At 39.0% G+C, this 27,253-nt stretch overlaps 3 protein-coding genes across 10 annotated transcripts in view; 2 read left to right on the top strand and 1 right to left on the bottom strand.

Moving 5' to 3' along the window:
* Positions 1–8,371, top strand: part of FNDC7 (fibronectin type III domain containing 7) — a 9,553-nt gene extending 1,182 nt beyond the window's left edge. For 2 of the 4 annotated variants that reach the window (XM_032446137.1, XM_015869388.2), the window contains exons 3-13: positions 143–400; positions 1,229–1,483; positions 2,062–2,322; positions 2,797–3,054; positions 3,858–4,112; positions 4,611–4,868; positions 5,264–5,518; positions 6,233–6,487; positions 7,002–7,262; positions 7,826–7,855; positions 8,308–8,371. In XM_032446137.1, the coding sequence (XP_032302028.1) occupies positions 151–400; positions 1,229–1,483; positions 2,062–2,322; positions 2,797–3,054; positions 3,858–4,112; positions 4,611–4,868; positions 5,264–5,518; positions 6,233–6,487; positions 7,002–7,262; positions 7,826–7,855; positions 8,308–8,345 (2,376 nt within the window). In that variant the 5' untranslated portion in view covers positions 143–150 and the 3' untranslated portion in view covers positions 8,346–8,371. The remainder of the gene's footprint in view (positions 1–142; positions 401–1,228; positions 1,484–2,061; positions 2,323–2,796; positions 3,055–3,857; positions 4,113–4,610; positions 4,869–5,263; positions 5,519–6,232; positions 6,488–7,001; positions 7,263–7,825; positions 7,856–8,307) is intronic. The other 2 variants (XM_032446138.1, XM_032446136.1) reach the window with 2 other exon arrangements.
* HENMT1 (HEN methyltransferase 1) lies at positions 8,262–27,083 on the top strand. Of its 5 annotated transcripts, XM_015869411.2 has the most exons (10): positions 8,262–8,371; positions 14,943–15,116; positions 15,844–15,956; positions 18,181–18,258; positions 19,518–19,649; positions 20,418–20,530; positions 21,600–21,734; positions 22,129–22,311; positions 23,053–23,230; positions 24,595–27,083. In XM_015869411.2, exons 4-10 carry the CDS (start codon positions 18,208–18,210, stop codon positions 25,003–25,005), a joined length of 1,203 nt encoding a protein of 400 aa, XP_015724897.1. In that variant the 5' UTR covers positions 8,262–8,371; positions 14,943–15,116; positions 15,844–15,956; positions 18,181–18,207; the 3' UTR covers positions 25,006–27,083. The 5 variants fall into 5 exon arrangements, with proteins under 5 accessions (XP_015724897.1, XP_032302031.1, XP_015724898.1 ...); XM_032446140.1 differs by lacking the exons at positions 8,262–8,371; positions 14,943–15,116 and having other exon boundaries at positions 15,837–15,956; XM_015869412.2 differs by lacking the exons at positions 8,262–8,371; positions 14,943–15,116; positions 15,844–15,956 and adding an exon at positions 17,411–17,580.
* PRPF38B (pre-mRNA processing factor 38B) lies at positions 8,669–17,303 on the bottom strand. Its single transcript, XM_015869406.2, has 6 exons — positions 16,905–17,303; positions 14,278–14,346; positions 13,828–13,979; positions 13,685–13,745; positions 11,007–11,230; positions 8,669–10,727 (listed from the first exon to the last, which is right to left on the bottom strand). Exons 1-6 carry the CDS (start codon positions 17,187–17,189, stop codon positions 9,869–9,871), a joined length of 1,650 nt encoding a protein of 549 aa, XP_015724892.1. The 5' UTR covers positions 17,190–17,303; the 3' UTR covers positions 8,669–9,868.
* Positions 27,084–27,253: the final 170 nt, after the last annotated feature.

Raw genomic sequence — 27,253 nt, 5'->3', positions numbered from 1 at the left:
TTTCTAAGGGTCTGAACAATCATCTTGCCAAGACTTCACTACATTCAAGAATGACTGAAATGTTTTTCTGATTGTGGTTTATTTGGGTTTTGTGTTCTTTTTTCTCTGTGTGTTGCCTTGGTTTTTTGTGCTTTTCTTTTAGGTTTCTCTATGTCTGTATATGATGTGACCTCAAGCAGCATTTATCTCAGATGGTCCAAGTTTTCAGGAGCCTCTTCTTACAGAGTCACGGCTACAGCTGTGAATACTGTAGGCCATTCTTTCCTGGCTCATTATAGTGACGTTACACTTAAGAGCACTTTAACTTCGTTAATTCCCAATACTGTCTATGCTATACAAGCAGAAGCCATTGACAAGAATGGAATTATTCTGGCACAAACACAGACTATGCAATCAACAGGTTAGTAAGACAGCCTTCTTGAAGTGTAATTCCAGTTGGCCTCTAAAGGACTGGGATTTCATCCCTGATGTTTGTTGTATTTGTAGGGAATAGCTGCCATTCCTGTTGGAACCTTTGGCTGATGCTCGCACTGGATCTGGTTGTAGCATGATGAGCTCATTTTCTCTTCTTCTTTTTGCTTATGTTTTCCTGAGCTACCATGCTCTGCTTGCTCCAGCTTTCCATATTATTTGCCCTTTCATTACAAGTGCAGATGTGAAGCTGTGTATGTTTGTCAGTACTGCTGCTGATAAATGGTATTTTGTTTCCAAGGACTGCTAGCATATAAATCATCTGTGCAAGATAAAGAGTGTATATAAACAAAGTACATTTTACCTCATGCTGAAATGCCATTGAGAAAATATTTTGCTGAAATTATATTTTTTAAAGTACTTTTAATTGTAACTGAACACTGGAACAGAGAGGATGTTATTGTGTATCTGAGAAGGCATCCTCCTTAACTGTACCTATCAAACTAATTGTTACAGTCTTTCATGTTTGAAAACGTGTTATACTAGTAGCAAGTCTTTTCCAATATTACACAGTTTCTCAATAGCTGTTACACTTTGTGTGCTGAAAAACATCTTTCCCCCCTGAAATAAAGGTATTTACATTATAGTATGTAACTTTTAAAAACTAAAGATAAATATAAATGATTAATAATTGAAGAATACATTGAAATCATTAATAGAAGGTACAGACCATTTGTCCTGATCTGTCTTTGTTAAATGTACAGCGCCCAACTTGGAGTTCCCCAGTTTGAACACACGTATGTTATCCGTGTTTTAGCTCCAGACGTTCCTGTTATTGATCAAGCTTACTCAAAACTTAGCAATAGTATCACAGTGGAATGGAGAGCGGTACCCGGAGCTACTAGTTATCTACTGTCTGCACAGGACGGAGATTCCTGCATTGAAACCGTTGTCACAAAATCACCAGGAACAGTGATGGGGTTGGAACCAGCCACCTGCTACAGAATCACCATCAGATCTGTAAATGCAGGAGGAAAGAGCCGGCCTTCACCTTCCAGAAAAACAACTACAGGTGGATTCTGTTGTCATTTCACTTGTGTATTATTGTAATGTAAAGAATTTATGCAAGTATCTGAGCTTTTTGAGGAATAGAATCGTACTGTCTGACTTAATGACAAGAACATGAGCCCGAATTAGTGGTTTTGCTTTGTGACAGTACTGAAAGTTTCAATGGAGTTTCTAGGGATGTATGGATTTTATTTGAACAAAAGACACTATTAAACAGAATGGAATAAATGGGAAAAAAAATACAGCTAAATGTACAAAATAATAAGATAATGTAAAGCTTCGATGATGGGAAATGCAGTGTCTTAATGATTTGCATTCTTCTTCACACTCAACCTTTCATAGTTTGTTTATAAGTTGCATGAATTACATTCATTTTACAAAGCCTGTTATACAACAGAAGGACCAAATCAGTTTCCTGATTTATTCTGCCAAACTTGTATTAATTTGTTTTCCTGGGGTTGTTGTTTTGTTTTGTTTTTGAAATGTGGTGATTTTAAAATTCTGGGCACTCGTCTGCTACTTGGACCCTCCAAACAGTATTACTGAAAAACTTAAAGCTTCATGGATATTCTTTCTCAACAGTCTTGTCTGCTCCAATTCTGTCCGTCAGTTCCCCGAGCTGCGATTCCATTGCAGTGAGCTGGAAAGCTGTGTATATGGCTGTGGGATTCTCTGTGTCCCTGATGAGGTCAGATGGTTTGGGCAGGATGCTGAAGCACAACACCACCAATACCTCCTTCATATTCTCAAATCTAGATCCAGGAACTCTCTATACTATAAAAGCATATGCCTGGAATGCCAATGGTCTTCCCGGAGATGATTTCACATATAATCAAAGAACAAGTAAGAAATTTTCTTTTCTGAAACTTTGTAAGCATTTTAAAGGAGATACACCAAGAAGTATTTATGTACATAAGATTACATTGTGTTTTTCTAAGATACATTGGATAGATTGTCACATCATATGGCTTTTGTTTCATGGAAACTCAGATGGTGTGTCTACATTTAATGAATGTTACTAAGGCAAAGATACCATTAACTGCCAGCAACGTTTTTTGGGCCTGGTAAAGATTACATGTGCTTAGATAATGTGAGGATTGTTCTTACTGTAAACAAGGAATATTAAACTGAGGCAAGGAATTTTAAAAGAATGCTTCTTGTCGAAGTACAACTAAAATATTTATTTAGAAAATTAAGCCACAGCTTTAAAATCGATGAGGGTTAAAAATTACTTCATTTGCAAGTTCTGAAAATGATCATGTCTGTAGACCATATGCAAAGTTGTATTTACAAATGTTCCAAACTGATGTACCGTAGGTCCTAAGGCACCAGCAGATGTTCAAGTAGCTTTCAGCAGCGGAGCTTTAAGAGCTGTTGTTTCTTGGATGCCAGCAGAAGGAGCTCTGACTTACAGCGTGACAGCCTCCAGAGGACTCTTGAAGCTGAAGTGTAACACGTCTTCCTCCTCCTGCATAGTGCCATCACTCCAGTGCGGCTCTGAATATTCTGTTTTTGTCACAGCACATAACGATGCTGGATCCAGTCATCCTACTGATGCAGTGAGCTTAAAAACTAGTATGTGAATAACTGATTATCACGTAGCTTATGGCATTTGAACATACATTTATTTAATTTCAAATGCTAGGCCATTTAAATTCCTGGTTCTCAAAATAGTCTTTGCTTCTGAACTGTGTGCGTGAACCCTGCCATGTACCTTTGTACTTAGGGGATAACAGCCTAAGTTTTCCTAGTATTTCTGTGAGAAACTTGGAATGGTATATATATTTTTAGCTGAAACAAGAAGTCTGCCTTTTCCTCTTACCAATAATACATATTCAAGAGTCAATTTTCTGAGTGTAAAACTAATCTAAGGAATAGAAGATACATCCTACTGTGGTAGATCTGTCACAAATAGACTGGGAGAAACCTGTGAGGAAATAGCACTGAGGACTGGCCATAGCTGAGAACTTTTTCTGGCTAGATTTAGTTCTAACTTTGAATGGAATGCAGATTAGCAAATAACCACTTGCAACTGGAATGGCACCAGTGGACTGAATTAAGATGCGGTCATAGACCATTTCAGGTAGCATCTTTGTCAGCACAGAAAGCTGCTAATCTCAGCTACTTAATGCTACTACCATGTCAGAGTTTAATGCTTTCTTATCTGTTAGATGCATGGCCCATGTAAGCATAACGTGCTACCTTACAGACACAACTTAATTCCTGACTTATTCAACGTTACCTACTTCATTTTGAGGTACCTGTTTTCTTGAAATAATTCTACATGTATCAGATTTTCCCTTTTTTCATCCTATAGCATAACTTGAATACAAACATTCTGATTACAATTGCTTTCTCTGATTTTTCCCTCTTCCCAGTTCCTTGTGCACCAGGAAATATATCAATTGAAGAGGATGAACGTGGAAACCTGTCGGTATCATGGTCTAGAGTAAATTTGGGTCATTATTATGTGGTTTTTGTGAAGAGCGACGATGGCTTGGAAGTGTACTGCAACACATCACACACACGGTGCCGTTTCCAGTCAGACTGCGGATTTACTTATTTCATTAGTGTCTTTGCATATAACAAGGCAGGGCAGAGTCCTTTAGGTGATGTATTCAATTACACCACTGGTAAGTAGTAACGTCTTCTTGCAAATTCCTTTTGGATCTGTTACCTGTTTTTCAGATAGAGCTGACTGTACTTTTTATTTTTTTAACAGAATGACTTAAACTTCAAAATAATCAGTGCAGTGGGAAATCGCAAAGAATGCCCTTAAGAATTATTTAGATAATTTCTAGTTGTTTTGCAATTTTAAATCAAGCATATTCATAATTCTACGTATGTATAAGTACACAAAAATACTACATATTACATATATTACATATATAATAAATATATACATATATATAATACATATATACATATTACGTATATTACATATACTACAATATTACATATTACATATATTCCTACATATAGGAAGGGTGTGGAATTACTCAGGAAGTAAGTCTGGGATTCATTACTTTGTGCAATGTAAGATATCTTTGGCGATTTAAGCTATGAAGCACAGAAGCAAATGACAGTTTTCTGCTCAGGCTGAATTTCCTGCTGTTCCTCGCCTGTTCCAGCTCCGTGCTGCCCCAGTAACTTCCGCGCAGTGCTGGTGTCCGGCGACACGGTGGAGGTGAGCTGGGCTCCCGTCCGCGGTGCTGAAATGTACGAGACCAAGGCTGCCTCCTGGAGAGGGACGGTGCTGTGCAACGACACAGCCACGGCCTGCACCCTGTCTGCTCTGCGCTGCGACACCCGCTATAACGTCACCGTTTATTCCTTCAGCGAGGCCAGGGGCAGCAACACATCGTGTGCATCTAAGTATGTGGCAACAGGTACGTGCATTCCTACCTTCCTTTAGCAGAAGAAACAATCAGGCAGACTGCCGTGATCAATGGATGAGAAGCATTAACAAAGGGCTAAGTTACTGTAACTGACAAAAGTGGAAATAGAAGGTTACTCCAACTGTTAAAAATGTGATGAGGGACCTAAAAAAGGACTTGGACCTAGAGCTACTGAATGCTACAAGCTTTTGAAAATCACATTTACGATGCACTGCTGTTATTTATGCAAAAAACTATGTTATCATTCTGTCATGAGTGCTAAATCCACACTGTGTTACCATGTAAGGATTACATATTTTTCCAAAGGAGATTGTTAGTTGTAACTGGGAGTTAATTTTTGTGTAACTGTTACAGTATGTGTAAACAATCTGTTCACCAACTTTCAGCTCCCTGCAGTCCTGAAATTAAAAGCATTTCCAAGGAGGCTCATTCTGTGGTCAGTGTGCATTGGCAATCTAACAACGAGGAAGCTACGTATATTGTAACTGCTCGCGGACTGGCTGGACTTTGGCATTGTACAAGCTCTAGAAACACATGTACCCTACTTAATCTTCCCTGTGGATCTGCTTTCTCTGTCAGTGTTATAGCACAATCACCAGCTGGACAGAGCTTACCAAGCTACAGTGTCCCTTTAGAGACCGGTATGTGAGAATTGTATTTGACACAAAATACTTAATATAATGACATTATAATATCTCTACATATGTTTGTAAGTGTGTGTATATGTATGAAAATAACCAGTTGTGCCAATTATAGTTTCTACATTCTGCTCAAAATACATACCTGTGAGTGTGTGTGAGAGAAGGATCACTTGGCATTTGCCTCAATGCAAGAAGCCTTAGTGCAGGAAGTTACATTATGTCACAGCTTAAAAATATAGCAACTCCCTTGTCAGCATTTTAATATTACCAGGAGAAGCAATGAGGTTTTGCCCATATCACCAAACTGAACGGGCTCAAGAGAAAATTAAAGCACTTCCTACCATAATTCCTGCTATTAGCTTGTTAGCAGAACTTCATCCTGCATTTTTCACCCAGACAATTCCAGTTCTGGCATTAACATAGGCCAGGATCAATTTTAAACAGGCAGTTCAGTTTTTAACAGTTACTTTGTTTTGTAGAGGAAAAAAAAACATTTGAACATGGGCAGACCTTGACAGTTGCATAACTTAACAGGTACAGATGGACCCTACTTAATTGGACCCTAGACAAGTAGCCAGTCATCTTCCCCATTCTAAGGTTTGCCTGCTAAGTGTGCTAGTTGTCATTGCCCAGCATCATGTACTGCTCTAGTTGCAATTCTTCAAAGAGCTTTGTTTTCCAGGTGAAAAAAACGAATTTTCTTTTATTTTTAAGCTCCTTGTTGCCCTACTGACATGACCGTAACTCAGGTGACACAGTCTGTAACAAATATCAGCTGGTCTGTTGGAGTTGGTGCACAGACATATGCAACAACATTGGAGTCTCCAAAGGGACAGGCAAAATGTCACACTCTTCAAAACTACTGTCTCCTGGGATGCATCATATGTGGCACCAACTACACGGTATCTCTGAAAGCCATCAGTGAAACTGGTTTGACATCCCATTGCACATATCAAGGATATTCTTCCAGTACGTAAACAATAAATGTGACTGAGAAGAAAATGACTTAATATACAGCTTAATTGAATAGTGTTCTTCTAATGCAAGTAACATAACTGAAACTCAGTATAAGTTGCAAGTACCGTCTTTCAAATAAAAGCACATAGAATTAATTTCACATATAATTTAAACCCTGTTCTTACAACTTAAAAGGAAGCTTTAATAATAATACTACAGAAACAAGAATTTAATTAGGATCCACAGATCCTAGGTAGAAAATTTATCCGTAATAACAGGAAACAGTATTTCAGTACTATAAAGCAGTAGTTAAAGTCCAGCTCCATCATTTGTGTCTGAGAGAGCATTTTGTTTCCTAAAGCAGCTCAGCAATTATTCTGGTTTTCTGTTGGATGATAATCTCTCAAGGAAATGCTGGCATTTAACGTGATGGTTATCATGTCATCTGGTCAAAAATGCACTATAGGAATTTATAACATGCTGTAGTTTACAGACATCCTTACTGATGCATTTCTTATTCTGCTAGGTGCCTGCTGTCCTTCTGGAGTGCAGCTATATAGACTTGGCAGTAATGGTATCCGGGTGTACTGGCGAGCTTCTGAAGAAACAATAAGCTACATTACTGATTTACGTGGCTCAAAAGGCAATTTCACCTGTACATCTAACTCAGGTGTAAGTTACTGTGATATTACTGAGATACCTTGTGGTGATGTCTACACAGTGGTAGTGTCTCCGGCTACGGATAAGAGGCTGAAACTCACATTTTGTCCTAAAAAAATATATTCAGGTAAATCTTAAAATTTCTTTGAACACTTTTTCACCCCATGCACACTGTATAGTTAACACATAATCGAGTTATTTGAGTAAGGGCAGCATGCAGCAGAACTTTTCTATTGTAGTCCTGACTCCAGAGTAACTTCAGTGGATGCTACTGGGCAGTATTTGTGATGAGCTTCACAGAAGCATTTTGAGATTAAGCACAGAAAAGTTGCTTTTTCTTAGTGCAGATCTTGCATAAGGATCACTAACACTTAATTGGTGAATCTAGTGAATAGAGAGAAGTTAGTTTTCCATCAGGAGAATGGAGGTTATAAAACATAAGCAAATAAATGAGGTTTTAAAATCAATTAGTTAATCCAAAAAGATCAACATCTATAAACCAGTCCCAAGTGGGCAGTGTCTATTATGAAGTACTAGTAATTTCCTTGCAATTCCTTTCTGAGGGCATACATTTAACCCACTGTCAAACCATATTGTGATGCAATTGTAGTCCATTGTTTTACATGGACTACATTCAGCAGCCTACAACCTAAAACTTAACATTCATACTCCTGTTTCATGTTGTTTCAGTAACCTGTTCTGGAAGCTCTGTTGGAATGGGTAAGAACACAGTACATTAATTCCAATTGTCATGTTCAGAGAACATGTAATGTTAGCACTGTGTAAAACCAAGTTGCAAATAATATATTTGACAGTCAAAGCTTAGTGTCACACAGGTTCGTCTCACATCTCATCTTACAATGCGTAATTAAAAGCCAGTTACCTACACTGTTGCCTGTGTACCATCATGCCATTCCACTGTCACATGACATTTACTGTTTGTCTAATAGTACATAATAAAAGGCAGACTTATCTTTTGTAGCCCAGACAGGTTCAATTATAAATTAAACACGGTCACTGCTCTAAATGTGCCTTACTTCAATCCATTCTACTTCATTTCACAAGGGTTCCAACAGCATAGTTTTGTGCTCTATTTCTCTATATAAAATGCTGGAAACAACATTGAATGTGTTTCACCAGATAGTTGATTCTTAATTTCTGAATTGTTACAGTGATTTACAGAGGAAAGAGCAGCACAGAACATGCCTAGACTGATATCCTGGATCAGATAGGGAGGTAAGTTATCAAGTCATAATTATTACTGCAGTGTACTAATCAGACTTTTTCTTCTGCTAATTTTTTTTGAATTAAAGCATTAAGCACGTGGTTTTTGGAAAAGGCAGAACATTTCCTCATACTCCACTGTGGTTACTTTTTCAGCCAACACGATCACATAAAATATTATACAGTGCTACATAAAATCCCTAATTTGTTCAAAATGTTGCTTTGTTTTAAAATTAAAGACCGAGGAACACAAACGCTCTTCAAGTGGCAATAAACATGCAGGGAAAAGCTGAGACCCAGTACAAAGGAATTAATTGAGAGTTTATTCCAGATGGTTCTTCTCACTTAGAATACAAGTCAGAATATTCTATCAAATAGACTTGGACTTTAATGACACGATTTTTTTTCCTATAACGCATTTTGGTTTTTGCTTCTAATAACCAGTTTAAAAAGAAAAATCTGCCAGATGAAATGTTCAGCACAAACTGCAATCTTACTATCTGTAGAAAATATGACTTAAAAAAAGGACACTATCAGGTAATTGTTATTTTAAATGTTTACACTTATAAAAATGCTTTGGAAGCTTGAAACTGAATCTGAAATGATTTTCTTCTTCCTACCTCCCTCTTCCCATGTGAAATGCCTTCATTAGCTCAGGATTATCATAAATTACAGAGTGCAGCTGCTGACTAACATAAAAATACCATAAACTGATAAACTGCATTTAACAAAATCGGAAGCTTACATATTTTTTCTCCCAAACAAAATGCATAGATGGCTACAGTGCTCGTTCATCAACCTTTACAGTGTCTGCCTGAGGTAGCCTTTCTAAAGAATTTTGTACTAAAAAAAGCCCAGAGAACTACAACTTATCAACAAAACTACTGTCTCCTCAGAATTCCACTCCCAACTTGACACCAGTGGTAATCAACAAAAAAACATTTTAAAAGTTTCTGAAAACAGCAGGTGCAGCGGACATAATTGTTATTCTAAACCTGCAGCCCTCCGTGTACATCGTATGCACATAAATAACTCAGCTATTATACACACTCAAGGTCCATCCCTAAAAAGCCATGCTATTATGTAAAGCACAGCCATGCTACCTTCAGGATAATACAAACCATAATTCCACGTCTACAAAATCAAAGTAGAATTAGTGGCAGTTTATTGCCTCATACAAATTCAACCAACATGGCAACCACGCCAAAAGAATTAAAACATTTTCAGGACATATGTACAAACTGTACATTTCAGAAACATCTGAACAATAAAAATGCAACAATCTCTGGATTACGAATTAAACTAAACAAATGGTTTTGAAACCGTCAATGTATTGAATGGGTTTACAAAGGCACTTCCCTACCCAGAACAGGAAAAGACAATCTGCAGCCTAGAGGGAGGTTGGAGAAGAATGCTCATCAACTACTGCACAATCTCAACTTTAAGAAAAAATAAGCAGGATTTAATCAAACATTTATAGGATTCAATGTGATCCACTTCTTAAAGAGTTCACACAGTCTCATCTTTGTTTTTCTGCTGCTTTTCCTGGTTCTCTCGCTCTGTACTTTGGCTCCTTCGACGATCATGTTTGTCCGAATGGTCCTTGCTATCACTGTGATCATGTTTGTGGGAATGTTCTTTGCTTCTACTACGCTTTCTAGATCTTTCTTTACTGGGACTGTGGTCTCGTTTTCTTGACTTCTCAACACTATCTGTTCTTCCTCTGCTTCTGCTTCTACTTCGTTTATTTGATTTCTCTTTACTTTCACTTTTATGCTTACTAGATTTCTCTTTGCTCCTGCTTCTGCTGCGCTTACCTGTATTCTTACTTCGGCTTCTACTTCTATGCTTTCTTTCACGGCTTCGACTTCTGCTATGTTTTCTCTCCTTTTTGGAATCCCTCTTATCATCTCGGTGTTTCTTGTCATCTTTGTCATCCTTGTGTCTTCTCTCTTCTGTATCACCCTTACTTTTCCTTTCTTTTGATCTTTCTCTAGATCGATCGCTATCTTTTTCTCTCTCACTACCTCTATCCTTATCATAATCCCTCTCTTTTTTTCGGCTGCGTTCATTTTCTTTCTCTCGCTCTCTATCCCTATCTCTTCTGTCTCCTTTCCTGTCACGACTTCGACTACGGCTTCTGTATCGTTCCCTGCTTCTGCTTCGTCTCCTTTCTAGTGCACGATCGGTACTTCGAGACCTACGCCTCTCTTTTTCTCTCTCTTTAGCTTCACGTTCCAATCTCTGACGTTCTCTTTCTCTTTCAAGTTCTCTATCAAAACTAGATGACCCATGGGCTTCCCGATGATGGCTTCTGCTTCTGGATCTCCTGGGAGACCTCCTGGGACTGATGGATCGTCTTGGAGACCTTTTAAAATAAAGGGTATTATGAAAAAAAATATGAAATGACAGTTTTCCAAGGAAAGGGAACCTATCTACTCTTCAACATATGCTTTACATACACAGCCTATATTTCATCTTAAATACAAGGTAGCCTTCAAAATAGCAGTATTCAACATTTTATCCATTAATATCCATAAACTAATTGCCTTAAAAGCCATCTTACTGAAAGATGACCTAGTTCTTCATAGGAAGTCACTCAATACTGAACTTTCAACGTTTATTTACAACGAAACATGCAAACAACCTTGAACGTCTACGTTCTGGATGCCGGTCTATTTCTTCCATTCCCTCCTTGCCATCTTTCTTAATCTTTCTGGGTCTGCTTTTGATTTGCTGGTCAATAGTCTTCTGGACTGGCACAGGAATTCTCGGAAACAACGTGGAAAACCATTCAAGCTTAGTGAGGAAGGAACGAAGCATCTCCCCAATGGTCATGACACAGCCTCCACCTGCCTTCACATCCAAGTCCTATAAAATACAAACAGAAAATATCCTGATGGTCAAAAATACTCTTTAATGATTTAAGAAAAAAATGCTGCTACATTACTGCCCTCTTGAAGTCTCGTGATTACATAAGTTTACTTGTTTTTTATTCTAATATATTTCCTTAGAAAAAGTCTAACTGCACACCCTTTGGATGCGGCAGTATGTTACAGATAGGGAGTGGGACTTAGTACATATGCATGCAGGAACATATTAATCCTGCACCATCTGGATGCTAAGGGACTGTCAATGCAGAGATTAACACAAAATCCCCTTACACAGTCCGGTTATACAGTATGATCTTGCATTTTATATAAATGCCACAATGTTGAGGAGTTCTCTGAAACGGCATTTTATACTTCATTTTCTGGATGCATAACTGCGTAATACCCAACCCTGTGGCCTAAATCATTTAAGAACTATATCATTGCCTATCTAAAAATGATCATAGAAAAATCTGAAGCAGAAAATGGCATCCTAACAATATTGGAAGCAATAGCAAACCAACTGCCATGAAGCAGTGAGGTTTCTAATTTAGAAATATGTAAAAAAATAAATAAATGAACAAATAATTGGAAACGCATAATCCATGATGACCATTGTCTCTGAAAAGGGTCATTACCGCATGAAGGCCTTCTTGCTATGCCCTCTCACAGCTCAGGACATGTTAGTCAGCTATTGTCAGTCCCAAACCTATAGTGCAAGCACACAAGGAAAGTGAGATTTGTTATCTAAACAGGAAGAGAAAATCTAAATGTAAAACTGCTTGCACTCACACACATTTAAGTGTTCAGATATACAGTATTTCCAAATATAATCGCTGCAGAGATCTAAAGAAGAAAAAAATGAGTTAAACGTAGCACCTGGAGAGTACGCACAGTTCAACAAAATAAACGTAAGAAACATTAGGAAAAGTAGCTGAGTATCCCGAGAAGTCTTTGATTTTCACAGCAGCATGTCAAAAGACGAAGTGCTTCCACATGTTTTAGAACTCAAGGAAAAAATCCTGTAGGTTTAAACTTACAGATAAATTTGCTTCATCCAATGAGTCTGACCAGGGCTAAGCAACTTCAGAACAGCCCCAAGCAAGTTTTCCTGCATAACACAATGCTACTGACAGGAGCTGGGAATCAAACACTAATTCCAAAGATCTATTGGAGCATTTTAAATGACAATAAACAAATGCTGATAACCAAGAACCGCAAGGACTAAAATGTATGAACTAAAATAGGTACTTGGAATAATGAACCAGTTAAGATCTGCATAATGAATCATGTCTGATTTGTTTACTGTCCTGGGAATCAAGCTACTCGTAAGACCCTGAAAACAACACTGCCCCAATTTTCCTCTCAAGTTATAATGCAGAGTTCATATTAGATAGTAGCACCATCTAGGGGAGAATGAGGATATCACAGCTATGCAATCAAGATTTAAATTTGTTTTCTGTTAAAAATGTACAACAGCACAAGTTTACCTGAAATATCTTTCCTTTGCATTGTGCTTTTCATACTTGGCATGAAAGAAAACTGCTTAAAAACGCACTGCATTGCAGCTATAGGTATAATGCGGGTATTTGGACATCAATTGAATTTTCATGAAGAAGTCAACAACTGTCACACTGAAGAGCACAAGGGATTTTTCCTGTACAATTCTTAAACCCAGGATGCAATTTACAATCTGCTCCATGAATACAGGACACAACACTATGTAACAGACTTGACATTCAACATGATATACCTAAAAACCTCATTGACAGGTTCCTACTCCATTTCTCCAGACAGTAAGTAGGAACTAAGACATTCCTGTCTTACTGCACAGTAAAGCATCTGCTTTAATGACATTCCCATGTCAGCACCTCATAAAGCTTTTCATTGTCTAATGAGCCAAAATATTAGTAACTCCACTTAGTGCAGAAATCCAGCTGTTTCTCTTCCCAAGATATACTGTCTTTATATTTCATATATATTGGTATTTCTTTTTAGGTTAACGTTGCTTCCTACTTCGTACTTCCCAAACCACATGAGTACCAACTCCCCTGTCCTAGCAATATTTGCTTAAGGCAAAATCAGCATTCTCAGAATGTAATAGAGCTTAAATTTCATTTTTTCTTAAAAAAAATAAATAAATAAAAATCCACAGAACCCACACTCATAAAGCCTACAGTCCACATTCTGATTTAATCTACTTGTTTTGCGTGATGTTACAAGTTTCTTACAAAATAACACAGTAATCAATTGAAAATGTCATTGCACCTTTGAAATCTAAGGAAAACGATCCAACTCCCAGCTCAGATCTGCTTCCTGCACTAATAAATGAAATTACAAGAATAAAAACTTGCAGCATCAAACTGCAGAAAATCCTTATTAAACGGCATTAAATTCTGAAGGAGTAACATGGAAAGAAACAAAAGAAAATAAATTATTACCCTCGCCGACATACCTCTTCATCATCAAGGAAGGATTCAAACCAGTCCCATAGATCTGTAGGTGGTTGTGTGTACCTTTAAGTACAAAAAGAACAGAAAAACTTTAATGGACCATTCTGTGTTACGTGAGCCATTAGCTGGTTGTATTAACACTTACCTAATATACATAAATCCAAGAGCTCTAATATATGGAGAGTCTGTATGTGTAATAAGGCCCATCACTTGCTTACGGGTGAGCTTCAGTGTAAATAACTTATAGAGCAGACAAAAGGCAGTGGACACAATTCCTCCAGTTCCAACACCACGTACCTTATAAAGAAAAAATGTCAGGTGACAAACAGGAAGTTAACGAAAACAAATAAGCCAACAAATACTGTAACTAATACAGGCTAACTCTAAATCTATTAACAGGACTATGTGCAAGAAGGAATGCTACTTGCCTCCACAGTTTCATCTCCTTTGGAAGCAAGGGGAATATATCAACTCTTTGTAATAAATACTTGTACATGTAGTAACTGAGCCAACATACGAGCAAATCTGAGCTACTCTTGGGAACTTTGTTCTACCAGAAACAGAAAAACTGAAGGCAGCACGTACTTCTACTTACCCCTCCACACATTCCTGTCTGGCCTGCTGTTTTTCTGCTCCCCTTTTCCCATGGCTCAACATGCGTAACCTGAACGGGAGGGGAAGGGAGAATCAAAGAAAAAAGAACAATTACAAACGTCCATCATGTTTAACTATGTATACAAACTTGATTTGAACAACAGATTACCTAAATCAGTCTTGAACAGCTTATCATAAACTCAAGACCAAGTTTAATTTGTCATTAAAACAAAGCATTTGGTTTTTTAAATTACAATAAGAAATTATGCCCAAAACCACAGAGTTAAAAACAAACAAACACAAGGAAGCATCTTATGTTTGATGCTACAAACACTTCAAAAGTTGGTGTTATTTTCCCTGTAAACTGCAATGATGTTCTTAAAGCGGTTCCTAAGTAATAAAGAGATGCACTTTGAGATGAGTGTACAGATGTCATTAACATCATTCCCTATGTATGACAGAAAGAGTCCCACACTGCCCACGCTGCATGTGACATTCAGAGGAGTAACGTCCGGGTTCATTAATGACATTTCCTACACACATCAACTTCTATTTGTTTATGCCTCTCACAGGAGATAGAAGGACTTTAGTTAAAGGATGGAGTATGATGTTATCACAATGGTAGCTTTGCATTTTTCAATCTAAACATGCTGTTTTTTTCCCCAGACAACAACAACAAAAGCCCCAGAAGTAACACTTATTTCTGAAAAGTATACTTAAAGTTTGGATCCGACAAAGACTACAGCGTGTGCTTCTCTTGGCTGGAAGTAAATGAAGTTGAGGACACACAGAAGGACATAAAATCAAAAAGGAAGAAAGAGGAAGTCACCTTCTTTGCAGGTACAGAACTACAACAAGCAGGGGACTTCAACTCCTTGTGATTTAATTTAAATACCTACAGGGAATCTGTACATTCAGCAGACCCTACTGTTGGCTGCCTATATTAAATCACAACATTCTTCCCGAGACTCCAAGATTCCGAGACTGAATTTCTGTCATGAGCTACCTAATCATATTCCCAAAACAAATCCACATGAAAGCATAAGGTAGAAATCATTCAAAAAGAGAAGAAAAAAAAGGTCAGCAATTACTCAACATTAGTCAGGAACCTCAAAATATGAACAGAATTGAGTTCTTCTAAATATGTCTCAAATACCCTCACCATCAGACTATCTTCATATCTATTACACCTAAGTAAAGATCTGAGTTTTCCCTTTAGCATTTATTTTTAAGAAAAAATAACTGTCAAGCTCAGTATACAAGCCCTATCCTGGATTAATAAGTTGACATTTAATTATATGTCAACAGTCCTCTCCAAAACGAAGCCACTTAAAGAATGAAACACTAACACGGAGCTAGCTGAACTATTGCAGCTGAACTCTGTTAATACAAAGATTAATCACATCAACTGTTTATTTGACTGCATCCGAACAAATCCATGTATGAGATGCATTAAGCTCTCCAGTTTACTCCAAATATCTTTCAGTTTTTCAGTTCTTGACTTCCTTAGCAACAAAAAACTTTGCTGCCTTCTGTTCTGATAGAACATGATTTTCCTTCCACGCAGCGAGTGGTGAACACATTGTTACTCCGCGTGCTGGAAGAAATCTGAAGTCTGCTCACAAAGCCACAGGTCAAGCAGAAAAGCATCGCCATGCAGAGGGAAAACATACAACCCTTGTAAGTATGGGCAGACAATGCCAAACCTTACAAAATGCTTCTGTGGAGTTATGTGCAGTTATAGTAACTTGACTTGCCCGGGTTCGAATCCCCCTGTGGCGCAAGTGGTAGAAGTGCCGCTCTGCTACACAGAGGCTCGAATCCCGGGGGCTGGACTCGATGATCTATAAGGTCCCTTCCAACCCACATGAGACTGTGAGACTGTGACTCACCCTGGGCCTGAGTGACTACTATATTTTTCCTTTGATGATATAGTAGAATCAATTCAGTGACACAGTAACGTTACCGTGTAATCCCAACCCAGAAAAATATCCCAAAATACAGCTGGCTGAAAACTGCAGCCCGATTATCTAAGCAGTGCTCTGGCTCTCAGAACAAAACACGAAGCTGTGCCGCTGAGCATTCATTATGCACACCTCTACCTGGGAGAAAGGCTTGATGGAAGCCTTGCTACAAAACTGATTCAGTCCCGCTAAGAAAACAAGAACTGCCCAGTGGGTGCACCAGGAGGTCTCTTCCTAGCAAATCCAGCAAAATAGCGGTGGGAGCAGCACCATAACGAGCTTGTTTTTGACTGGGAAGACTGGTGAGGAAAGGCGAATCTCCCCTCCCCACCCTGCAGCCCGGAGCGCAGCCCTGGGCCGGCCATTTCACGCCCTCTGCCCTGACTCCAACCGCCCATCTCAAAGCGAACCCACAACTCCCTAATTCCAAAGCGAACGGGAAGCACGTTTCTTCTGAAACACAAGAGATCTCGAACACCCTAAGCGCTAAGAGACGCGTTCCCATCCCTCCCCGCTAGACACAGACAGGGCACCCGGCAGGAAGGCAGAGCAGCCGGCAAAGGCCGCAGTCCCCGCCCACCCGCTCCCACCCGCCGGCCCCGGGCGGCTCGGGCCGAGCGGCAGCAGCGCCCCGCGGAGCACAGGCCGCGGCCCGCAGCCTCACCTTGAAGTAGATCTCGTCCACCACTTCGTGGTACGTTTTGAGCTCGTAGAGCTGCACCTTGAAGTAGGGCGACGAGAGGATGTTGGTGAGGATCATCGGGTTGAGGTTCATGGTCTTCTCGTTCCCCCACAGCGGCAGCACGTTGCCCTGCTTGCCCGAGGCCGCCGGCTTGGGCGCTCCGCTCTGCAGCTGCTGCTGTGCCGGCGGCATGGCGCCGGGCTGGTGCTGGGCCGCCTGCTGCCCCTGGCAGTTCCCTGCTCCGACGGCGGGGCTGTTGTTGGCCATAGCGGCGGGGCCGGCGGCACACGCGGCCTACGGGGCGGACGAACGGCCGCGCCACAACACAGCGCGGGCTGCCGGGCCGGGCGCTGCCTCCAACTGCCGACAAGATGGCGACCGCAGCGGAAGTGACGGCCGCGCTTTCCGGGCCCGAGCCGGCCAATCCCCGCGGCCACGCGCGTGTGCTCGGCTACGTGAGGCGGGAGGGGCCGTGGTTGTACCGTGCCCAATTGAGGCCTCACGGCGGGCGGCACGTTGCTGAGGACAGGCCCTACAGCCGTTGGCCGCCGGCTGAGCTGCAGGAAACGCGGGTTTTGAAAGCAGTGGAACGGTCAGACCTTAGGAAGAGCAACTGATTGATCTGGACTGCAGTCCGCCTTCTCGCACTACTTGTGCTGTACGTTGAAAGCGAGTTACTATCGCCCCGTGACAGCCAGCGGGTTCTCCCAAGTGCCGGTTGTGTTATCTGGGCACACTCCTGTTTTCTTGGTCACATCAGCATCTCCCTTTGGCCTTTCCCCACCTTCATTACTGCAAGACCCTGCTGCCCTTATCATCGCTCAGCAGTAAATATCCACTTAATCTTAGAGAAAACGAAAAGACTAATTGCAGAATGAATTGTACAACAATATCCTTTTAGCAATGAAAGACCACGCACCACAGGCAGCTAGTGAGGAGTCACAGCTTTATTTTGAAAACTACATTTTTTTCTCTTGTTCAACATACCATTGACTCTTGGAGTGCTTCGTTTCACTTGCATAATGACTTCAAGACAGCTTGAGTTTGTTATCGCTTATATAAGCCAAATTGTTAAGTCACATATTTCTCTTTTCCTGCTGGAACATCTAGTCAATGTGCTCCAAAAACTCAGTGTTCTTTCTTTGGAAGTTCACATTGTTGTAAAACAGCCCCTCTTTAGTGGTAATGTTTCAAACTTAAGTATACTTACATAGAATCTGTTGATCCCTTCACCTCATATTAGTTTCTCTCTTCCTAGGCATCCAAGCTTGTCTTCAGACAGAATATGTGCGAAAGCAAAAAACAGCAACGAGGAAGTAATTTTGACTTGCAAAAAGTAAGGAAATACATGTAATATAAAAAAAAAGGAAGATGCTGGTGATGTGTGTGTAAGAACCCGCTTCACATTCACACTGAGTTTTTTCTGGAACTGCCCTAATGCATTTGTTGAAGCCAAGGAGAAGAATGGCAGCATTCAGTCTTTATGGTACAGAGGGATTAATTTAAGAATAAAACACTCAGCTTGTGAGCTTTTTGAACTGAATAAACCTTGAATATGCAACCTGCAGTTTTAAACTAAAATGGGGGAAGTACCACTGAGCAATCCTGGAATGTCTTGGATTGGAAGCTACCTTACAGATCATCTAGCTCCAACCCATTGCCACCCACTCAATTAGGTCAGATCAGCGTGGATCTGCTCTGAGCAGGGGACTGTGTTAAGTAACCTCTTGAGGACCCTTCCAAAGCAAGTTATCCCATGGTTCCGTGAGACCATAGAATCCAGAAGAACCAGTGCTCTCTTGCAACACGGTGCTTTTTCAGATATTTCTTGCTGCTCACTGTGTCACAGAACTCACAGGGAACCATGCACAAACAAGCATCAGAAAAGTAAGAGAAATCAAATCATAGATATAGGGGAAAGAAGCTACTTAAGAGAATATTTTTCTGTAATTGCTGGAAAAACAATGCAAGATAATGTTGTAGTTGTGTCAGCATAACATAAGTGTCATTGTTTAAGACAGACTTGTAAGTAATTGTTGCCTTAATGAAAAGGTTGCTTACTGTTGCAGTTAGACAGATCAATATGAGAAAAAAGACATTACGACAGAGATGAGATGGTAGAAAGACCAGCATGATAAAAAAAAAATGCTGTAAAGGAAAGAAAAGAAATTACCCATCTGTATTAGAAAATTCAAGGTTCACAAGGGAAAACTTTGCCAAGAAGAAATCTCTAGAAAGAAATCTTTCCCCATTGGCAGTCAGCCCTTAAATGAGATCTAAGAGAGGTACAGCCGGGCTGCAGCCATTCAGGTCACGCGGCTGAATTGCCTTCACCTGTGTTCCCAGGGCTGACCAGCTCCTTTCCACAGGTGCTCAATCAGTGGTTCAGGCCAGGACTCAGCACGTAAGATACGTGCATGTTACATGCAGATGGTGTAGTTATGGTTTAATTTTGCTAACGTTTCTTTTTTCTAATGCTACAAATCAGAGCTTTCTCTCCTCAACTGTAACTTGAACACAGCTGTTAATAGCCAATTCTGTATTTTGATATGATATAGAATATTCAAAATAATGAGCTAACTTTTGTATTTTCAGGCTTACCAAAATACTATGGATAAGAACTTGGAAGATGAGCAGTTTACTGGAGTGATTAAATTCATGCCACCATTATACAAACAACGTTATGAGTTTGTTAAAGATTTAGTGAGGAAATACAAGCCAAAAAGGGTAGGTATATTTTGTTTTCTTTTATAAATGTAAAAAGAAATTAATATTATATAGCTCTGGAAGGCAGGAAATGACTAGATAATCTGGTGACCTAATTAGATATCAATACTACTGGAGGAGCTATTCTTAAAAGCAAATTGCTTTAAGAAACATTTGATGATGTTTCTTAGGCATGAATGTAATTTATTGTTAATTTATGGGAAGCAGGAAAATACAAACAAGAAAACATGTCTTAGCTTATCTTGGGGAGCAGGTAGCATTCTGAACTTGATTTGACATTGAGGATTTTGGATCATTTGTCTTTCATTGTGGTGCTTTTTTGTTTTATTTTTAAAACTTCTAGAGCTTTTAGGTCCATGTGTAGTATCAGGTTTATGTTGTTGCTCACATGGATGTTGAGAAGTGATGTTCAGAGTGTGGAATTATGTTAGACCAATTTTTATCCACCCTAAAGGTTTGGCCTTCAGCCACTCCTGTTGTTATTTGATGGTGTGTGCCTTCATGTGGGATACATCCTCTAGAGCTACTGGGATGCTGTACATTTGCTTGTTTATAGCTGTCATATCAAAATTTGTCCCACTTTAAAAGCATTTTGTAGGATCTTATTGTTTTGAAAAACTTCGTTACTTTGTCTAGTTTATTTGAATAGTTATGATTAGTAATTATTTTATCATTAAAATGTTTTTGTTATAAACACAGAATACATTCATGGAAGTCTCAAATCATTTCACGTGCGAATGCTCTGTATTGCTAATATCTGTTTTACAGGTGGCAGATTTAGGATGTGCCGACTGTACGCTTCTCTGGATGCTGAAATTCTGTAGCTGCATCGAAGTGCTAGCTGGGTTAGATATATGTGCGACTGTGATGAAAGAGAAAATGTAAGCTTTAGATTTGTGTTAATGTAAGGCTTTTGTTTGATTTGACATGTTTATTAACACTATCAACATAATTAACATTATTAATATTTCAAAATGAGAATAAACATGGAAATATCGGTTGGCAAATGTAGAGCAGTCCATTATGAACTGGTTACAGTGCCAGCTGTATCAGATTTCCTGGGGGGAATTGTTGGGAATTGTAACATCACCTAATGTAGCACATGTCTGGGTCATGGCCCTGAAAGTGTTTGCATCTGAGAAATAGTCTACTGTTTGTAAAGGTACAAATGCACTGTCTATAGCTTGTGTTATTCTGTTTATTCTTATACGTGGCATTACTGTGGTATGCAGGTCTGATCCTTTTTGAAATGAGTGTGTAATTCTTTTTTGGGTCTTCATTTTCGATCACCTTAATGAAATGGGAGGCTGACTCAGCGTTTTGTGTCTGAGAAAGTTCTACAGCTTCAAGCTCGTGTGACCTGTGAAGCACAGGGCAGATTTGGAGGAACGCCAAAGTCTCTCAAAGCTAATTTCAACTGAAAGCTTCATATGGCTTCATTATATATGTAGTTTATAGGTGCTTACATTGTCATTTGGTCTTTCTTAAGAAACAAGAAAACTAGCCTTTTTTTAAGTGTAGCATTGCTTTGTGTTTTGTCTGATGTTGTTTTTCAGATCTGATTTTGCACATATACTTCAGTTTTCAATCTTTTTTATTTGAAAAAAAGTTAATGTTTTTAAAACAGAAGTATTGTATTGTTAGGGTTAAGCTGCTGTCAGGATTTGCAGTATCTTCTTTGGGTGTCTTAAAACTAGTGGAAATTTATGTAAAGGAAAAGGACAACTGCTGGATCAACTCCTCTGCGCTTTGCATCCTATTGAAATGGTTATAAGAAGTATGTGTATTAGAATTTCTTTTTTTCTCTGTAAAATGATTAAACTTCAGGAGATTTGCTAAGTATCTAAGCAGGGCATTTGCTAGTATAGCTGCATGCAAAATGTATCTTGTCCTAAGATCCTTTCTGTGCTATTCTGTTTATAAAGCTTTTTTGTTGTTGTTTTTTTTAAGGCATAGGTTAACTCCTCTTCCTGCTGATTATTTGGACCCATCTGAAAGATCCCTAACTGTGACTTTGCATCAAGGCTCAGTTGCTCATAAAGATTCCTGCATGCTTGGTTTTGACTTGGTAACGTGCATTGAGCTGTGAGTATTAGACCAACACACTGGGTTTTTCTGAACTCATCAGAATTTGCTTTAGAGTTTTATCTGTGTTCCAGTCTTGATCAAACCTCTCAAACAGAGAAGCAAAATGCAGCATTTTCTAAGTTATGCTTAAATTAACTTTACTTACTACTTAAGTGGTGCTACCACATGGTAGCAAAATGAGATGCAGGAAAGAGTACAAATGTAAGAGGAGGTCATCTAAGACAGAAACATCTGGAAGTTGCCAGTCAGCTGTGCTACCAGTGCTAACATTTCAGACCTAGGCTTAAAAGTAGAAGGTCCTGGTATGTGTTCCTTGTTCGTTTTTAACTGGTTAAGAAAGTTAGAATGTTGTTACGTCTTTTTACAGACATGTGTAAACTTACCTTTACAGAATAGAGCACCTGCAAGAAGCGGAAGTAGAGAAATTTCCTGAAGTGGTGTTCGGTTTCATGGCTCCAAGCATGGTTGTGATCAGCACTCCAAATGCAGAGTTTAATACGTTGCTTCCAGGAGTGACAATTTTCAGGCATCCAGACCACAAATTTGAATGGGACCGAGCACAGTTTCAAAGTTGGTGAGCTCAATAAATATCATATGCAGACAGCTTTGAGTACTCAGTACTGGGAAAGTGGAATAGCTAAACATGTTCACAGTGGTTTGTGCATATGGTTTGCTGTCAAGAGTTTCACACTGACTTATTTGGTGAATTGTTGCTTTGCTGTTTCAAGTAATTAAGCCTGTTCTCTTGGTTTTGCATTCTGTGATAAGTTGGTTTGCTTTTTCTTTAACTGCTGTGTGAAAAATACTTAAAACTTTTGTTTTTTAAACATCATTGTTACAGTTAATGCATCTGAAGCATGAACTACTAAAAATAGGCATTTTCACATAGCAATGCCCTGCTGTGCCAAAGCTTCATGTAAACCTAAAGGCGTGCTCGGTAATGTATGGGGTGTAACCAAAGCACTCGCTTACTCTGGACCTTTCTGTAAGAGTATACAAGTAAGATTATGAAATAATACGTCCAGTAGCAGAATGTGTTAACAAAATATGGTTTACTGAATCATGGTGCAATGAAAGAACTGAAACAAAACACATAAACATGAGAATTGTGTGAGATATAACAGTAATTTCTAGTTGCCTGAATTTGTGACTCTAAATGATTCAGGCTGTGGTAGGAATATGATCATCGCCATGATCCAGCTAAAGCTTTTTCAGTGCTTATCTTCAGGCACATTCTCTCATCTGTGAGGGTGTGTCTCTACAACATTAAAAGACTTGGATATGTAGTAAGATCAGATTATGTTATCTATCTTAGGGCTCAAGATACTGCTAAACGCTATGATTACTCGGTGGAATTCACGGGTGTAGGGAACCCCCCAGCAGGAATGGAAGATGTTGGGTTCTGTACCCAAATAGGTGTATTTGTTAAAAAATACCCTCAAACTAGAGAACCTGTGAAGTGTGAGAAACCCAATGAAGCAGCTTACAAAACTGTAAGTACTCTTTCCTTCATTTAAGAGGACAAATATAGCATAAGACTTTATACAAATGACCACTGAAGCTGTTTCTGTTGTCTACTGTTGCTATCCAGTCTTAGCTCTGGTTAATGCCCACCAATCAGCTCAGAAGTATCTAAGACCACAATTTTTGTTCCTAATTGTATGAAGGCCCTTACCTTCTAGATTGTTTACTAATTAGTAACATGGATAACAGTTCTTATTTTACCAGGCTATTACCCCTATAATAAAATCTCTCCTTTGCTACGGATACCTCAGCACAGGAAAGACATGGAGGTACTGGAGCAGGTCCAGAGAATCCTGAAAATAAATTCAAGTGACTGCCATGTAGTGGAAATTGCTTTCATTATGATTTGTCACAGTGTCTTAAGTAGTGGGTTTTGACATCACTGCCCATTAAACAAGGGCAGTGTTACATCTCGTTCTTATCAAAACTGTGACTGTCAGACTTTTTTTTATCATTCTGTGTAAATAAATGAGCAGATAATGATCTAATCAGAAAGCAATAAATAGTTACAGACTTAAACTTCAGCAGTCGCATTGGTAACATTTTGGTATAAAGCACTTAATAGTAAGCTAATGGGAATGAAGTTGTCTGCCTCATTTCTATAACCTCTTGGGATATAGATTCATAGCATCATAGAATGGTTTGGGTTGGAAGGGACCTTTAAGATCATCTTGTTCCAGCCCCTGCTATAGGCAGGGACACCTCCCTCTAGACCAGGTTGCTCAAAGCCCCATCCAGCCTGGCTTTGAATGCTTCCAGGGAGGGGCATTCACAACCTCACTGGGCAACCTGTTCCAGCGTCTCACCACCCTCACAGTACAGAATACCTCGGTATAAAGCAATTTCACCAATTTTGATGTCACAGTATTGTTTTGGTTTTTTTATACGTTTGCTGCATTTAAAAAAAAAATGTTTGCAGTTGATTCTGAAAATAGAACAAAAAGCATATTTGCCTATGAGGATTTAGAACCTTCATAGCTGGGAAACTGTCACCAGTGCCTCATAATCAGTAATATGAGAAGTAAAAGAAGGATTAAAAGCTTTAAGGAATTGCTGGGCTTTATCTGCCTGTATCTGTGAGTACAACTTGCAGATACAAACTCTTATTATTATTTTTATTATTATTATTTTGAGGTTCTGTTAACCTTTCTAACTACTGTTGCAGAGGCAACACATGAAATCAATATGCAGTTATTCTGTATTTGAAATTATGTCAAAAGTGAAACAGGATTGAATCGAAATATGTTTGTATTGTGGAAGTTTTTTGATAAATGTTTACAATCTGAATCTATGATAATAATAAATATTACGTGTGTTCCTGTATGCTGTAAAGGTCTTCAAAGCAGTGTATCCAAGCCTTAAAGATGAGAAGTACCTGCAGAACGCGGTGGTCAGTGAAGTTATGTTCAGAGCAGAAATCATTAAGCAAAGTCTGCTGGACCACCTAATGTCAGAATATGAAGACTATAATGATGATCCTACAGAGAGGAAAGTGAAACTGCAATGTTCAGTGAACTGTTTTTCAGAAGATTTTGAGACACTGGCTGTTGAAAAAAGCATGGAGCCATTTGTCAGTGGAAACGTGGTCTATATACCTCTCAGAAAACTTTTTTCTTTTCCTAAAGTCAAGCAGCTCTGTGGCACTTTTGAGAACTTTTGCAGGCTTATTACTGGCAAGGTCACACTGAACAGTGATCATTCTGCTGTGATGCTCAATATTGAAAATGAAGATGAAGAGAGTTAGATTGGTTTTCTTACTTCAGGTCAAGTAATGAAAGCACTGATTTTAGCAGCTGTAGATTGGTGCATTCTGTATGCTAACTGGAAACATAAACGGCTCAGAACGTATCTGTCAGCTTTATTTTTTCCATGCACACCAATGTGGCCCCAGTTTTGATAACTTGTATTTTTGTGCCATCAGAGGTGGTTTGAGTCTGCAGTTTGTATCTCACAGTGTCTTTGGTGGCTTGGAATGAGCAAGTATCAATGTAACTAACTTCGTGTCTGTGGAATGTGTTTTACACCTTCGTGGAAATTAAAAAACAACCAAAAAAAACTCTACATACTGTCTCTTAAAGAGAATGGCTACATTATGTTTCCTACAGTTTTGGCAGTAAAGAAAGGAAAGAGACAGCTGTAATTCAGAATATCTTGCTTACCATATACAGAAGACCTACTTGGAACAGATAAATTTAAATTGAAACTACATATTTTTACTAAAATAAGTTAACAATTTTGTGTGCCAGCTTTCCATTTGCTTAAATCAGTGTTAAAGTTCTCTTTGATGTATTGAATTCATGGTCTTTTCACGAGGTTTAGCCCTCCCACAGGACACACTGTGTACAGCTGTTCACTGTCGTGATACTCTTCTGATGATTATGTCTTCCTAGTGTCACATTTAAACTTGACACTTGAAACTGATGGACACCAGTTTTGCAGTCTGAAATCAGGATGATGAAGTTTATGAAAATCAGATGTTATAAATTATGTGTGGTAACGTTACTGACCAGGAGGTGGCACGTGCATCGACAGACATACCAACTTCAGGATCCTGAAGCAAGAGATACCTGTTAGTGTCATGAGGACTGTAGAAAAATTAACCAGCAGGTACAATAATGAACATTTTACTGATTTGGCAGGAAAAATAAAACAACTCAGTGAGAGCGACATGAGTGTCTGGGTAGTGACCTAGGAGATATGATTTAGTAGCTTTCTGTAGGTATGGTAAAGGGAGGATGGTTGGACTAGATGATCTTGTAGGTCCTTTGCAGCCTTGTGATTCTTTGAGTTACTTCTGCAATTTTGTGTTACTTGGGTGTCAAAGTGAACAAAGGTTACAAGAAGCCTAAGAAGTTCTGTAAAACAGCCACATTCAGCATTGAGAAAGAGCTTAAGTGGAATCAGACCCCGAAGGAGGGTTCAGTGTATTCTGGCATCAGAAACAAAGGAGAAAGCGGAGAAAGCACACAGGAAAAAAAGGTAATAATAAAAGCCAAGGGTGAAATGCAGTATAAGAGAGTACTCAAGATAAAGGCAATAACTTGACAGCTATTGAACATATTAGTAGGGATTGATTTTGGTTAGAATAACCCGACAAACTAGTTTTGACCAGCATTTTAGATGCAAAGTGAGCAAGTTCTACAAATAAATTGTAGAAGTATTGAATTATTTAGATACAAAACAAAACTAAATACCTCATTCATTGAGCCTGAAGGAGTTAACTGCCCACCTCCCCAGCCTTTTTTCTAATACATAGTAGAGCCAATACATTTTTGAACTGTTCAAGTCCTGTCACAGGCAGGCTTGTAGGGTAAAAGGTTCTATGTCGTGCTTGTTAATGTGATTTTGATTAATGAGTTTTGGATCATTAAGTTGGATAATGTGTAATTAGGGCTAGTTACTGATGCCTTCATGTTGTTTTCTTCTATTTAAATTAAATAGAAGAAACACAAGCTTCTGAAAGGCTTCTGAAAGAGTTTCTGAAATGACAAAAGTTCTCATGCAGTCTTTGCATCTACTTCCTGTATACCATCACATCTCACGCAGTACTGTAAGCAAACAATTTGCTTGGACACTGTCTAAATCAAATGCACTGACACTAGCACATACTTAAATAATAGGTCAAAAGAGAAGACTATGAAAAAAAAAAAACACCTGCAAAGTAGCATCATACTTACTCCTATAATTGGTTATACATCTCTGAACTAGGGCAAAACCTTCTTTGCTAAGGTGCTTGTACCTTTCTATTCACTTAAAGCTGAAACAGTAATGTAACTTTATGTTTTTATAACAAGAAAGCAACACAATGCATTTTTAACAGAAATGTTTTTAAATGTTAAAAAATTAAGATTGATTGTTTTCCCTTTCTTGCTGGTAGGTCCTGCTGTGCGGTCATACAGGGAATTCAGTCAATCCGTTGCTGACACTTGTACTGGTTCAACAGGTAGGAAGAGGAAAGCAGGCAAGAAGGAGCAGTTGGGTGTGGGGAACAC

Source organism: Coturnix japonica, chromosome 8, assembly GCF_001577835.2.
Source record: "Coturnix japonica isolate 7356 chromosome 8, Coturnix japonica 2.1, whole genome shotgun sequence".
In the NCBI taxonomy this organism is placed as follows: domain Eukaryota; kingdom Metazoa; phylum Chordata; class Aves; order Galliformes; family Phasianidae; genus Coturnix; species Coturnix japonica.
The sequence above is the reverse complement of the archived record's forward strand: the minus strand, read 5'-3'. Positions and strand labels throughout refer to the sequence as shown.

Coding starts and splice junctions, on each gene's coding strand:
- PRPF38B (XM_015869406.2), bottom strand. CDS start 17,189: ATGGCCAACAACAGCCCCGCCGTCGGAGCAGGGAACTGCCAGGGGCAG. Junction 13,746..13,827: donor CTTGGATTTATGTATATTAG/GTAAGTGTTAAT, acceptor TTGTACTTAAAG/GTACACACAACCACCTACAG. Junction 10,728..11,006: donor CCAGAACGTAGACGTTCAAG/GTTGTTTGCATG, acceptor TTATTTTAAAAG/GTCTCCAAGACGATCCATCA.
- HENMT1 (XM_015869411.2), top strand. CDS start 18,208: ATGTGCGAAAGCAAAAAACAGCAACGAGGAAGTAATTTTGACTTGCAA. Junction 21,735..22,128: donor TTGGTAACGTGCATTGAGCT/GTGAGTATTAGA, acceptor TTACCTTTACAG/AATAGAGCACCTGCAAGAAG. Junction 23,231..24,594: donor ATGAAGCAGCTTACAAAACT/GTAAGTACTCTT, acceptor TATGCTGTAAAG/GTCTTCAAAGCAGTGTATCC.